This window comes from Uloborus diversus, chromosome 8 (genome assembly GCF_026930045.1).
Source record: "Uloborus diversus isolate 005 chromosome 8, Udiv.v.3.1, whole genome shotgun sequence".
Taxonomy (NCBI): Eukaryota; Metazoa; Arthropoda; class Arachnida; order Araneae; family Uloboridae; genus Uloborus; species Uloborus diversus.
Window position 1 is genome coordinate 70,286,545 of NC_072738.1, and position 15,132 is coordinate 70,301,676.

General features: G+C 30.9%; 1 protein-coding gene across 3 annotated transcripts in view; it reads left to right on the top strand.

The window, feature by feature from the left end:
* Positions 1-11,235, top strand: part of LOC129228158 (CUGBP Elav-like family member 2) — a 110,222-nt gene extending 98,987 nt beyond the window's left edge. For all 3 annotated transcript variants that reach the window (XM_054862811.1, XM_054862813.1, XM_054862812.1), the window contains one exon: positions 2,511-11,235. In XM_054862811.1, the coding sequence (XP_054718786.1) occupies positions 2,511-2,638 (128 nt within the window). In that variant the 3' untranslated portion in view covers positions 2,639-11,235. The remainder of the gene's footprint in view (positions 1-2,510) is intronic.
* The last annotated feature ends 3,897 nt before the right edge of the window (positions 11,236-15,132 follow it).

Sequence of the window (15,132 nt, forward strand, 5' to 3'; positions counted from 1 at the left end):
ATAAGCTATAACTTGAAAAAAAATCCAATAAATAGTTGTTTTTTTTATTCAAATTTAGGCCAAAATTTCACAAATTCCCAAATATGGGAGTGAAAAATTACTTGCACATATTAATATTATATATCGTTGAAAAGGGTAGAATTTTCCATGTTCTAAGCAATTTGTTTCAATGCTCTAACTTAATTACAGCGAGAGTAATTTGCATTTTTAGCTTGAACTTTTTTAGGCTTAGCTAAAATTTAGGCACTACTTTCTTCATTAAATCTATCGATAAAAGGTGAAGGAATTGTCCCACAGTTTTCTTTTTGACACCATTGGAAAAAGCGAATTTTTTTACTCCAGATCTCTTTCGACCTATGGTTGAAAACTTGGCTTCTATCTTCAAAGGAAAAAAAGTTACAAGTGTTTTTAAATCAAATTCAAAAAATATCATTTTGATTCAGATTGTTAACCATTTTATTTTTGCATTTCCATGGTTATGCTTTTTGAATCCATTGTTTCTTTCCTTATTTTGCATTTAATTTCTTAATATTTTATTTCATGTTTCCATGGTTACGCTTTTAAAATCCATCTTTTGCATTTTAATTTCTTAAAAGTATTTTAATATCTGTCGTCATTGTTTGGAAGGATAATTTTCCATTGTGTTTTTTTTTTTCTTTCTTTCTTTTATTTAAGCCTGATGGTTGAATATATGTCACTTGAGACAATTTTTATTCTCAAGGTAGACCGGGCAAAGCCGGGCAACGCAGCTCTTAATATATAAAGATTTGAAAGCTACTGTTAATGCGATTTAATACTTTTTTGTTTGTTTGGCGAAACATTTATTATTGCCAAAGAAAAAACATCCGCTTCACTCGCAAAAGGGCTGGGTTCCGATAGTGTGTTCGCTTGGCGCGTTAGGCGCTGAGCAGTTCAGTCTAGGAATATTGTTTTAAAGCAACCGTAAGTGTAATTCATTGTTTTGGTGATTTGTTTTGAAAGAAAAGAAACTTTTGATTTGTTTTTATCCGAGTTGAAATGTACGACATTTTCTTCTTTTTTTCTGACGATTTTTGAATGTTCCACTGGATGTTTTTTTTTTTTTTTTTTTTTTTTTTGTTAGACAAATGGATTATGATAGCGTGGTTGCTGGGCGAGTTTGGCGATAAACAGTTGAGTTGTGGCACTATTTTTAAATTTAAAAGATATTATTTGATGTCTTTTTTTTTTTTTTTTTTTTTTTGTTTAGTTGGCGAAATATTTAAAATTATAGTAAAAACTGCTGCACTCGCTGAATAGAGTTTTAAAGCAACTGTAAATCTAATTTAATGATTTGATGAAAAGTTTTAAATTCCAAAGTAACTTTAATATGGTTTTTTTCTTTTTGAAAAGGTGCATACACATTTATACAAAGAAAAATGATCATTTCAAATGAGAGAGGGAAGGGCCATCAATTTTTTTTTTATTCAACGATCTTCCATTGAATTTTTAGCGTGGGCATCGCTGGGTGGGTACTGCTAGTCGCTAGATAAATAGACTTGATTATAGATCATGCTCATTATTGATAAAAGGTAATTATTATTTGCTATTGTAAAATACCAATACACTACTAATTGTGATTTGGAAAAAGAAAAATAACAGCAGAATTAATGCATGAGTTTTCTGATTAAAATATTGTTTTTATTAGGAGAAATATTGAGTTAATTTACCTGCAATAGTGTTAAGAATTCTCTTAAATATATACAGAAACAGTTTTTAAAGGTTGAAAAGCAAAATGTCTCTTACTTTTTAACATTTTAAAAGTTATTTAAGAATTAAACTTCAATGCCATTGTGTGTTGATATCAGACAGAGCTAGACCAATTAGACACTCTTGTTCAGTACTGCTCCTTTTGGTTCTTACTCGTTAAATGTTGAAATTGTCCTTTCAACTGCTGCCATAGATCCTGGCTGGTATCAAGAGTAGAATATTTGCTATTGACGTCAAAAATCGTAATTTTAGGCAAAAGTTTGTAAAAAGGGGATTTGGGGTACCCTCCAGAAATTTTTTCAATATTGAATTTCGTTTATAAACTGTCTTTGGAGATATTAGAGGTTTAATGGCTTCTTCCTGATTTTTTTCGAAATTGAAGTTTTGGGATTGATCTTTGAAAATAGTCACAGTCAAAATCTAATAGCCACAATTTCCGGCTGTTTTTGATAGATGAAATTTGCATTATTTTCAGCAATAAATAAAGTTATTTCTGAAAAGGCCTTTTTATCGATTTTTTAAGTGACAAACTTAAATAGTGAGAAAACAACTCATGCAAGTCTCGTGAAACCCTGAGAGAGTTCCGTGGAGCCCTGGGGTTCCGCAGAACACAATTTAAGAAACGCTGTGTTAAAGTAAATGATCTTTCTTAAACTTTAAATGTCCCATGAGTTAAAGTAGTGCAAAAATATACAGAACATGACCTTGAATAAAGACATTTATGTGTTTGAAATAATGTTTAAGTACTTTTGTCTAAAAATAATTTTGGTGTATTTTTGTAGGCTTTGTTAGTTATGACAACCCCAACAATGCCCAGAATGCCATCCACTCTATGAATGGTTTTCAGATCGGCATGAAGCGATTAAAGGTGCAGTTGAAGCGTTCAAAAGACGCCAGCAAGCCCTACTAAACGCTGACAACCGAGCTTGCACGCAGTTTTCCTACTAAGAAAAAGTGTGTGTATATTTGAAAAAAAAAAAAAGAAATTTTATCCTCTCATTATATTCTGTGTTTATTGATGTGTTATAAAGTATATACTTCTGTTGACAAAAAAAAAAGAAAATATATATATATTGTCCTCAAGCATCCATGGTATTGGAACTTTATGGCCCCTTGGAGAATAAATATAATGTATGTCTTTGTTTTAAAAGTTATTAGCTTATAATCAAATATTATTATTGTTCATTGTGTATTTAGTTATTGTAATCAAATTATATTATTTTTATGTAAGTGCTTCAAATTTCTTGTACCAACCAAATGGTTCTTGATATGATGATGCTTAAATTGTTTACACCAATAATATATTTAAATGTTTGTTCTTTATCTGTTGAAGGCGATTGCAGACCAACTATACAACATTCTGTAATAATATAAATAAATACCTTTGTGCTAAAAAGTAATATAAGAAAAAACATCAAAAAGCACAAACTGCAAATTACTGTAGACACGTGTTTTTTCGTGATGAAGAACGTCTTTCTCAATGCTAAAGAAATTAGCTTTTGGATGAAAAGACATCCGATAAAAGCCAATCTAAATTCGTTTGTGGGATGTCTTTTCATCCATAAGCTCATTTCTTTAGCTTTGAAAAAGGTGTTCCTTGTAATGCCGAAACAGGTGTCTGCAGTTGACTGCATTTTGCTTTTTGACATTGTTATTTCTCATATTATTCTGTAATAGTATTGACTAAGTTTAAAAAGGAAAATTATGCACTATAATACCTACCCCTGTCCATCCCTGTTACTATCTTCCTTTGCTTTTCTAAGTGCATATCTATCAGAAGCAAGCTTTACATTTTGTTTAATGCACTTCTAGATATCTTTGTAGAAAATATGTTGGCATGAACTCATAGATTCTTACCCTAAAAAGGAAAACTTTTATACTGAAGTCATATTTAAGGAAATATGGCAATCTTTTTCTTATCATTCTAATGTTAAAATAAACATGTTATGCCATGTATTCTGCAGTTGCCTCAGACAGGATGGAGAATAAAGCTTTTAATATGATCTTATGTAGCTGTTTTCTAATTCTAGCCTCTTTATCTCAAGGACTATTTTTGTTGTGCACAATTTGAAGCGCATTGTATGTTCTTATATTGGACTCGGAGGGATACTGTCAAAAATTTGCCCTAGTATTTTTTGTTTTACTATTTTATGAACTAATGCACTGTATCATGTGCAAATGATTTCAGATTTAATGTTAAACCAATTGTCAACATGCATAAGATCTATGTTTCTTTTAGAATTTACATTTTCAGTATTTTTCTCCTTTTTTTTTCCTTTGTTTTTTTTTTCTTTTTATTTTTTTAGTATTTGTTTTCATATTTTAAGTCTCAAAATTTACTATAATAAGAAATGAAAATTAAAAAATTGTTTGGGGAAAGAAACCATTGATAATTAAATAACTGCAATAAATTTTTGGCATCTAATTTTTGTTTTAAAATTTCTTAGTTGGAATGATTTAGAGTCCTATATTATTCAAAAGCACTATTGATTATGGTTAATAAAATTAAGAGTGAAAATAAGTAAAGATTCACTGCAATTAAAAATAGATATTATACTCTCTCTCTTTTTTTTTCTTTTTTTTTTTCCTATTTAAGAAGCAAATGTAGCCAATTAAAAGCATCATGAGTCTCTTGAAGCGTTAAAATGTTGACAGTTTGTTCTATTTTGTTTATAGGTAATTAAAAGTTTTAAATGGCAACTGTCAACTTATGTGTTTGTTCTCCGATACTAATGTTCAGTTTTGTTTTTTAAATTCAACTTATTGCCATCATTGTTTATTCTATGCAGTGCAATGTTTTAACCAATATTCAATAAATTTATTTTCATTTTATACATTAGGAAAAGGAAAGATAGATAATGCTGGGAAATTCAAATATGACACTATCCCTTTTATTCACTGGGTGATTGTAGTTGAAATAACTCTTTTAAGAGATGAAATTCAAATCATTTGTTAAGAGATTGAAATTTGGTATAATGTGAAATCAAAACAAAGAATTGTATATTCTGACAAGCTAAAATAATCTATAAGTTACCTGCCAAATTGAGAGAATTGTAATTGTTTGTATGATCCATCACTTTTATATGCCTTTTAAAATCCCACTTTGGAATATCTTTTAACGTTTAAAAAATGCATTTACATGTTTAAATTTTCAACCACATCAATACATGTGTTGTAATAGTATTAGTCGATATATTATGAAATGGACACCTTTTTTAATTCGTTCATGTAATTCATTTCTTGTCGTGTTGAGAGTATAATCCAAATTTAGAAAAGAAAAATTTTACTCGTTTTTAAGTTTCCTTGAAAAGTTTTCTTTGCTGAAATGCAGAAATGTATTGAAAGTGAGAATTCCTATTCTTACTACTTTGCCATTTTGAAGAAAAATTAAAAGTAACCAATCATATATTCATTTGAAAACATTTATTGAATGTCTTAGCTAATATTTTTCTACTTGCCCCCCCCCCCCCCGTAATATCTTACAAACCATAAAATATGAAAACACTTTTCTTCACTTCATAAATAAGTAAAACCATACAAAATCTGTAAAATGAATAGTATTGGATGATTTTCCCCCTCAATTATTTATTTAGTCCTTCTTTATTATTATTATTTCTTACTGTTGTAAAGAGGTTGCTATTTTTTAAATTCTTTTAAGCTTTTAATAATTGCATAGTGTTGTAGACTTCAGTCTGCCAAAAACAAAAATATTCAATTTGACGGTTTTCACATTCTTTGTCATCTCTCAATTTCAGAGAAGGATAACCACTGATGTATATAGAATAGTTTGGGTTTTGGAATTTTTAAAAGACTATGTAGGTAATGTCTATTCCTGTTTTGAAAGTTATTTAAAACATCCTTACGAAATACAGTTCTTTGTTTTAACCATTTAATCTACCAAATGTAATTGTTTTATCGAGTTGGTATATTTTAATTTTGCTAACTATTGCTGTTGTAAAGAATGAGAAAGTCAAAGGAAATGGCATACTGCTCAGGAAAAGCATATTAGGGAAGAGAGAGTGAGTGAAAACTGAATTATTTGAAATATTCCTTCCCAACATTTAAGCCTACATGAAGCCAATGGCCTTCACCGAATGTTCAAAATATACCGGTGTGTTCTTGTCTCGGAAGTTAGTATGCCATCGTCTTTAATTCCGCCTTTTCTTCTCAACAGTCAAGGTTGTCTTGAGTCCCCCCTGTGTTGTTAAGAGGTGATTACTTGTTCCAACGGTTGTGACAAGGCTCTGCACATATTCGCAGTGAGTGAGCTGTTCAAACATGCCCCCCCAGGAAGCTGACAAAGTGCCTCGCTTCTTCCTGCCGGACAACTTTGAGTGCGGAGCCCACCCCCTTCCTTCGGAAGGCCAAGAGTCATCCGTGGGTGCTCGCGGGACTCGCTGTCGTTTCATTTATTACTTTTTTGTTTCATAGTTGTGTACATTTTCGTGAGTAAATAATTTAGTATATGTATGTTGTATGGTATGTTCGGTTGCTTTGTTAATTTGTGTGCAGTATTATTTTTATCTTTAATGTAGTCTTGTCGCACTGTTGATTTTGATGCGCACCCAAGAAGGGTGCCCCCACGAAAAAAATGTTTTCTCTCGGGAGTTTATCGGTACATTATGAGGAGAATTAGTTTTAGCACACATATATCATTGTTTTTATTTTACTTGAGAAACGGTTTGTATTCATGCTCTCGTCCAGTTGTACAGTTTCTAAATCGTGCAAAGTATATTAACTATTAAAAAATAGGATAGACTGCTCACCGCCGAGGCGATTTCGAGGAAGCCATCGTGAACCGTCTCTCCTGTCCGAGTTAAAAGCAAGGAGGCTGAAACTGAAATGGATGGAACACTCACAATGCTCGTAGTCTACCTTGCTGTGTACAGAAGCATATATACCATTGTGATATACAGTAACCACTCGATATATTGTTCTTTTCAGTAGACAAGAAATTTCCTCCAAAAGCCTTGAAAATTCCCTCTTGTTGCAATCTTAGTTGTTATTTCATTACTTTTGTGTGTTTTCTAAACAATATATTAAGGCAATTCCACCTAAAGAAATCTTCATTAAATTTTTATATTTTCTCTGTCCTTGACCGCTAAGTTGATTTAGTTATGAAAAAAGGAATTTCTGATTGCTTCTTTTGTTCAGAAAAAAAAAATTAATCAGGCAGAATCAATCATAGTCTTTGCTAGTTCAGCATATTTACTTGCATACAAGTGAACTGAAGATAGGTTTCTGGTCTAGTTACTTTTGTTTCGTTAACATTTTGTCACTTTCCATATTCATATTAACAATTTTGTCTACTATATTGGAATATCCTTTTAAAAATAAACCTAGAGCTATATAGCGAGTTGTTATTGTACTTTTAAATCCATCGTTTTTGTGGTCGGTCAAGTCTTTTAAATGGCTTTAAATATTTGTTTTATTCAAAGTGTTTTATACAAGTGTACATACATGTCGAAGGCAGTCGAAAAATTTTCCAATTTTTTTTTAGTCCCTCAAAATGTTCGTCTTTGTGTCTTTTGTGAAGTTCGAAATTGTTAAATGTGATCGATCGTGAGTGTTGCTTCGACTTCCACGTGTTTACGTGCAATGTAAAATATTGCTTGAGGTTAATGTTTATATGTAGAGTGGTTAATTGCAGCCTTACAGTTAACTTTCATGTTCATCACGAAATTGAAGTCTTGCAAGTCTGTGACGTGTGGGCTTGGAATCATAGTGATGTTTATTTGTTTTACCTAACTGCTGCAGTTTTTGAAGTAAACTCCTTGTCTAAGTTATTTATTCTGAAATTATTAAGTAACTTACGCAAGTTTCTTCCTGATTTTTTCTACAAAATGCTATTATATTTACCTTCATTTTGTCTTACATGGTTTATATTTAATTATTCACATGGATGCTCAAAAGTTAAGCAACAACTTTAATGTTTATTTAGTTATCTGAAATCTCAGGAAAGAAATGTATGATTTTGATATACTAATGAAATAAATAGTGAGTATGTCTTGCATTTGGTACTTAGCTGATACTCATTCTCAAACCAAGATCCTGTCTTGCCAACTAGAAGATTGGTATTATACTCCCTCCCTATTTGGAAAATTTTTGCATGGAATACATTTAAATTCAAAAAAAGGTGTTTAACTTTGTATGAAATTTTGTATGAAATTTTCAATTATTTAAATTAGAACATGCTTTGTGACCTTAATGAATTCTGGAACATTTAAAATAGTCCCGGATAAATCAGTAATTGTTTAGTTGGTCAAAACAGTTAGCTGAAATACTGCCAAAGAAATTATTATTTCAATTATGGCAATTATTGTTAAATACTGTTTTTTAAGCAGTTATCAATCAAAGTATTTTTATAGTGCAGTTAAATTCTTGTCGAAACGGTGAAAATCTTTTGTGTTATTCTTGAGTTGGAGGCTGTGAAATAGTATGTCTTGTACTCAAGCATGTGTTATTGGAGTTTTCAGTGCAATAATGTTGCTTCCAATCCTGTATATGTAACTGATTGGTTTATTTTTATATTTACACATTATTAGGTATGTTATGTATTTTGTTGCATTCGTTTCACATTGGAGTTATTTTTGTTCTTTGTATAAATTAGTGGAATGTGTTTAAAAGTCAAAAGCTAATTTGCTTGAGATTGATGAGACCCAACCGGTGCAATTTAGATTAAATTAAAATTCCAAGACATGATCATCCTGGAAAATTTTAATTGTAATTCCGAACATGTTTATATATGTATATGTGTCTGTAGCTATAAAAGGGAAAGAAAGCAAGGAAGAATAAACAATAAAAAGTACAATATTTAGTAAATGAAAATGTTTCTTAGCTTTTGAGCAGAATTTAAATATAAAGCTTAATTACTGTTATGTGAAATTCCCGAAAAATTGTTGAATTTTTGTCAATAATTAATACTTGTCAATTGTTATGATTTTTAAACAAAGTCATTAAATTTATTTTTTCTACTATCAGTCATAGTGTGTTTTTTATTAGTTTGTACAAGTTAATATTGTTAGTGCATCGTAATGTTTAATGTTTGCAGTGACTATGCATCTGAAGATGTGGAACATAGTAAAACACTAATTTACAATGGAATTTCATGCACCTGTTTTTGGAATTACAAGAACCCCTTTTTGGTTCAAAAGTTAAGGAGAAACTGTCTGACAGAAATTGCTCTTTACATATCTTCATTTTATTGTACTAAAAAAGGAGTTTCTTGTAACTCTTAAGTGTATGTATGCAGTTTGCATTACAAATTTATGTGTTCATGCATTGAAATTCTTCAGTAGTTATCTTGTATAGTGGATTGCATCATTGTTAATTACAAATTTTCTTCTATTTATGCTACAGAAGCATTGTTTTATTTTTAAGAAAATGAATGCACGAAATCTATTTTACAATTAAGAATTATGTGCCTTTTTTTTTTTTTTCCAAGTTCTATTTACATTCTAGCATTTACTTTTTACCATTATCTTACTCTGACAACTTATTCGTGAAGTTCAACTAAAAATGCAGTCAAATGTATACTATGACAAATCTAACAGTGATTAAAATAATCTTTATTTTATGACTGATGATCATATATTGTAATTCTGAAATCACTATTTTGTTCCAAGCCTGTCAGAATAAATTCCATTCTTCTATTATTTGTATGAGAAGCAAGCATTTATTAAATGACTTTCATGTATGTGTGTAACTTGAATTCAAGCTGTGGTATTCTAAAGTGATCCCAAGTACAAATTCATCAACTCTTACTGGAAAATAGCAGTGATAAAATTCTAAATTTGAACCACATGCACTTTTTTCTGCTGTTGTGACTTCCGTTCGGTTTTAACCTCCTTGGTGTAGAATAACAATATTTTTCATTCAAAAAATGGTTTGTAGAATCTTCTCATTGTAACCCAGTATTATGAGACTGCTCTGCATGAGCTGAATGTTTTAAAGAATTTTGTGGACGCGTTCTAGTCCCATGTTTGTCACCTGAATACATTTCTCCATACGGAACCAAAGAGTAAAAAAAAGTTTGTAAGCATGTATTTACTGATACGTCTGCCTTAATCTCAGAAAAAAAAAATGTATACCAAACAAAACTTCTATGTGAATTTATTGGTGTAAAAAAAAATAGTACATGAAAATATTGTTTAATTGTAGTACTGTGGCTAAATGTCTTGGTCCTAACAGCACATTTTCGCATGGTTCCCATGCTCGGCTCACTGTTAAACTGTCCTATATCTGGTGTCTGTTTGTCTGCTGCTTTGTGCACGATCTGTGTCTCAGTGTCTCGTCTCGTGAAACTTGCATCAGAGCTCATATATATTTACATCACTCCTGTGATTCGTGATAACTGCTGCCCAACTACTAAGATGTGGGTGCCAAACCATGTAATTTAAGAAAAAAAAATTATTGTAATTCTCTTAGCAAAAGCGTTTAATGAAGACAAAACTGTTTCGTATGAGAGTTTTTTTCCCCTTTTGTTCAGTTTTTCCGTGCTTTGTAGCTCTAAGTTAAGTTATTGAATTTGTTTATAAAGCATTTAAGAAATCTTTGTTTTGCTGTTTGTTGTTATGAAATTTTAACTGTTATGTCGTAAATAGCGTCTGAGAAACGGGTAAGCAGAACAGGATGACCTAAGTGTCCACTGTCTTTGTGAGCCTCGAGTATAGAAAACGAAGGGAACTTGTAAAAATATCTTCCGATTTATTTTCTTTGTCGAGATTGTACAAACTCATACAAATTGTCATCACATATGCATTAGTATTTCTCCTCCTTTTATATCATAGATTTCATTGCATGTTAATAAGCCAAATAATTATTCATTTGCTGCATTGATGTGTTTTAATGGTTTCGTTAAGCATAAGAAAAGGGCTGATACTTGAAAGAATTTCTTGAATGTTCATATATTATTTCCACATTCAAATATGGCAAAATATGGCCTTACTCTTGACTCTCTTATCTTTTTCTATACTCGAAGGGTTAACTCATACTCAATGCGAGTCCCTTTTATACGATATGTAATTCAAAAAAAATCAAATGACGCCGGATTTTTACTTAATGGTTTCACTGTTTTACTCAATAATATTTTGTTGTTGATTTTAAAAGATATATATATTTTGGTCATTTCTAATAGCTCTGTGATAGTCAGGTGAAGTACTTACTTTCAAATTCGCGGTCTTTTAAAAAGCAAAGTGTAAAAAAGCATTTTTCATTTTATGTATTCATCCGAGCAGTCTTGCGAATTTTATCCTGGGTTGTAAAAATTGTAAGTTTTTTTTTTCCCCCTTTTGAGTGCAGTTGCTCGGTAGGGACGTTTGAGCTATCCGCATACTGGCTTGAGAACATATCTTCATAAATATCCAAATTGCTGCAGCTATTATCTAGAAGACATTTATAACATTTTGTTAACTCGAAATTTTTTATAATCTTTTGTTAAATGAAGACTTACAAATTATGCTGTGGAGTTTGGGAAATTTTCATTAATAAAACAAAATAGTAGTTTCTGCTCTTGTTTGTGTATTATTTCATTCACTTTCACACTATCATCACATTATTTATATCATTTGAACATGGGTGCCAGCAATTAGGGATGAATTATATTTACATTAAAAGAAATTGTCCCCCCTCCCCTTTTTTTCCTTAGCACCTATGTTGGAATATGTCATCTTTTTGCATGCTTAACATTAACTTTGATTTTTGTTTCTAAGTATTTTAACAGTCGTTTATTTTACTTTGTTTAATCAGAGATAGCATGTCTTCTCAATCAATCAAATGAAGTAACACCCCCATCCACCAAACAAGTTTTACTTTTAATTGACTGGAACACAAAAGCCTTTTATGTGATGTTCTATGACACTGGGTTCCAGTAATTTTAAACTTCGGCTTTCAATTTATGTATATTTGAATATAAAAGATCATTATGTATCTTGATATAAAGTACAGTGAAACCTGTGTATAACGATACTGTCTATAACAATAACCTGTCTATAACATTTTTTTTTTTTTTTTTGGCCCCAGCAAAATGTCAGCATGAATAATCAAACTGTCTATTTTGGTATTTTTTTTAGGTCCATATAGTATTGTAGTAGACAGGTTTTACTGTATCAACTTCCAAAAAAAAAAAAAAATAGGGTTTAAAAAGTATGGGACTCTATCCTTTTTATTTGGTTCGCGGACATTTATATTGTCTTTTAGGAAGAATCGGATTAAAATAAGTGTTAAGATAAGAACTAAATAAAAACTCTGCTTTCCCTTCAGTAAAAAATAAAAGTTTAGTAGCAAACTCATAATTGTAACAATATAAAAATTCTACTTCCACTGGAACAAAAGGAACTTGATTAAAATATGCAAAAACAACTCTTAACTAGCTATTTGAAAAAACGACTTAAAACCTCAGTTCCTGGGTTATATCACATAAATCTTGTTGAAGTTATGATTTTGTTGTATTAAGGTGAAAGGATAAATTTCAGCAGAAAAGAATTTGTACTCTTTTTATGAACCTCAAAAATCTTACAAAAAGCACCTAGGAACCGCAAATTTTGTTCGTTGTAATGACAATGTCGTCGTAATGGAATTCAAGCACTGTAATGGAAGCTAAATTGAGACTTAAAAATGTATACCACTGAAAAGGATATTTCAATTTATTCGTATTTAGTTACGTTCCTATCAATTTTTCTGAGGCTATACTCCCACTAATCCATCCCGCACAACATGTGTATGCGATCATATACATACTATGTCATAATATGAAGAATTGAATTAGTGAAGCTTGAGGGTATACGCTATATGTCTAAAAAATGTTTGAGAGTGTATACCCCTGTTCATATTCATTGTAACAGGATTTTACTATATTAAAATTAAAATTCTGATGAGGGTCATTCCATGTCAACTGACTTGATTTCTTAAATCATCCCCACTCGACCACCTCCAAATTGGATGAAATTTTATATAGGTGTAGAGATGGCCTTTGAAACTAACCCATGCAAATTTTCACGTCTGATCAGCTTTGTGAAATGAACTTCCATGCTTAGGCTAAGGTTGCAAGAAATTTTATCAAACTAGAAGTCTGAAACTTTGGGAGCGAAAAGTACATTTGGCTGTTAATTCTATTCTAGTATGTTAATGAGTTTGAGCTCATGTATACTTATGAAAAAACGTAATGGGGAAATTTTTTCCTGGATTTCGGGCTATCGTAGATTATGAAGAAAAACAAAATACTTGTTTTTAATGCATGGTTCGCAGACCTCCTACTTTTTCCTATTTTCCTACTTTTTTAAAATTTTTGAAAAATATCCTGTTTTTTCCTATTAATTCCTTTTTTTTTTCAATGCATAATCTTCAGGCATCGCAGCGTTCCTATATTCCTATATTTTCCTATATTTCTGAAAAAGTTCCTATAATTCCTATATTTTCCTATATTTTCAGTTTCCGATTCCTTTTTTTTTTACTTTTCCCCTCGACTTATGGCTACCGCCTTTTCCGCGATCCACGTGCAGCCGCCATTTTATCTTTCCTACTGTGCAGGGCTCCCAAATGGTTCGCTTTTCCCGCCAAAGTCCGTGTTTTATGTTTAAGTCCGCTTCAGACTTTTAACATTATGGTCTGATTAGTTCGCTTTTATATTGTTTTTACTTAAATATCAGATTTTAAAAGTTTTTCATTTCGTTAAAAGTTACTGTTCTCCCAAGCACGCCGCCGCAGCGCGTGTTAAACAAAGTTCGTACGCCCATGAAAAACCTTGAAAAGTTCTGGGGGGGGGGGGGGGGAAGGTCACACACACACATTTTCTAGTGTTTGAAAACCTTGAAAAAGTATAAAAAGTTTCTTTATTGCTTGAATTTATTTATTGTTTGGATTGTGCTTGTAATTCTTTTAAAAAATTTCATTAGTGCAATTTTCTGAACATATATATTCGATATGATTTATCGCGAAAAATTGCTTTCGTGATTGAGGTTTCAATCCTTTTGCATCTTGTTAATATTTTGATTCTTTTTACAATCCAAAGTGATTTTGACATGTGCTTACCTTAGCTTAGCTTATTTTTCGTTTAATTTCAATAATTAATGAAGGAATTATTTTGGAAACCATGGCAACATTGAACTTACTCGGCTCGGACGCGGAAAAATGCTTCTCGCTTTTGAAATTTCAATCCTTTTGCATCTTGTAAATATGTTGATGTTTTCCACAATTAGAAGTTATTTTAGTATATGCTACTTTAGTTTAGCTTATTTTTCGTTTGATTTTAATAATTAACGAAGGAAATATTTTGGAAACCATAACAATAACATTGAGCTTATTCGGACTTCGCAGAAAATTGCATCTCGCGTTTGAAATTTCAATCCTTTTGCATCTTGTGAACATTTTGATGTTTATGGCAATTTGAAGTTATTTTGACGTATGTTTCTATAGATTGGCTTATTTTTCGTTTAATTTCAATAGTTAACCAAGGAAATATTTTGGAAACCATAACAATAACATTGAGCTTATTCGGACTTCGCGGAAAATTGCATCTCGCGTTTGAAATTTCAATCCTTTTGCATCTTGTGAACATTTTGATGTTTTGACAATTGGAAGTTATTTTGACATATGTTTTTATAGATTAGCTTATTTTTCGTTTAATTTCAATAATTAATGAAGGAATTATTTTGGAAGCCATGTCAACATTGAACTTACTCGGATTTCGCGGAAAAATGCTTCTCGCGTTGGAAATTTCAATTCTTTTGCATCTTGTAAATATTTTGATGTTTTCCACAATTGGAAGTTATTTTGACATATGCTACCTTAGTTTAGCTTATTTTTCGTTTAATTTCAATAATTAACGAAGGAAATATTTTGAAAAACCATAACAACATTGAGCTTATTCGGAATTCGCGGAAAATAGTTTCAATCCTTTTGCACCTTGTAAACATTTTGATGTTTTTGACAATTGGAAGTTATTTCGACATATGCTACTATAGATTAGCTTCTTTTTCGTTTAATTTCAATAATTAACGAAGGAATTATTTTGGAAGCCATGGCAACATTGAACTTAATCGGATTTCGCGAAAAAATGCTTCTCGCGTTGGAAATTTCAATCCTTTTGCATCTTGTAAATATTTTGATGTTTTCCACAATTGGAAGTTATTTTGACATATGCTACCTTAGTTTAGCTTATTTTTCGTTTAATTTCAATAATTAACGAAGAAAATATTTTGAAAACAATAACAACATTGAGCTTATTTGGACTTCGCGGAAAATAATTTCAATCCTTTTGCATCTTGTAAACATTTAGATGTTTTTGACAATTGGAAAATATATTGACATATACTACTTTAGATTAGCTTATTTTTCATTTAATTTCAATAATTAACGTAGGAATTATTTTGGAAACCATGGTAACATTGAACTTACTCGGACTTCGCG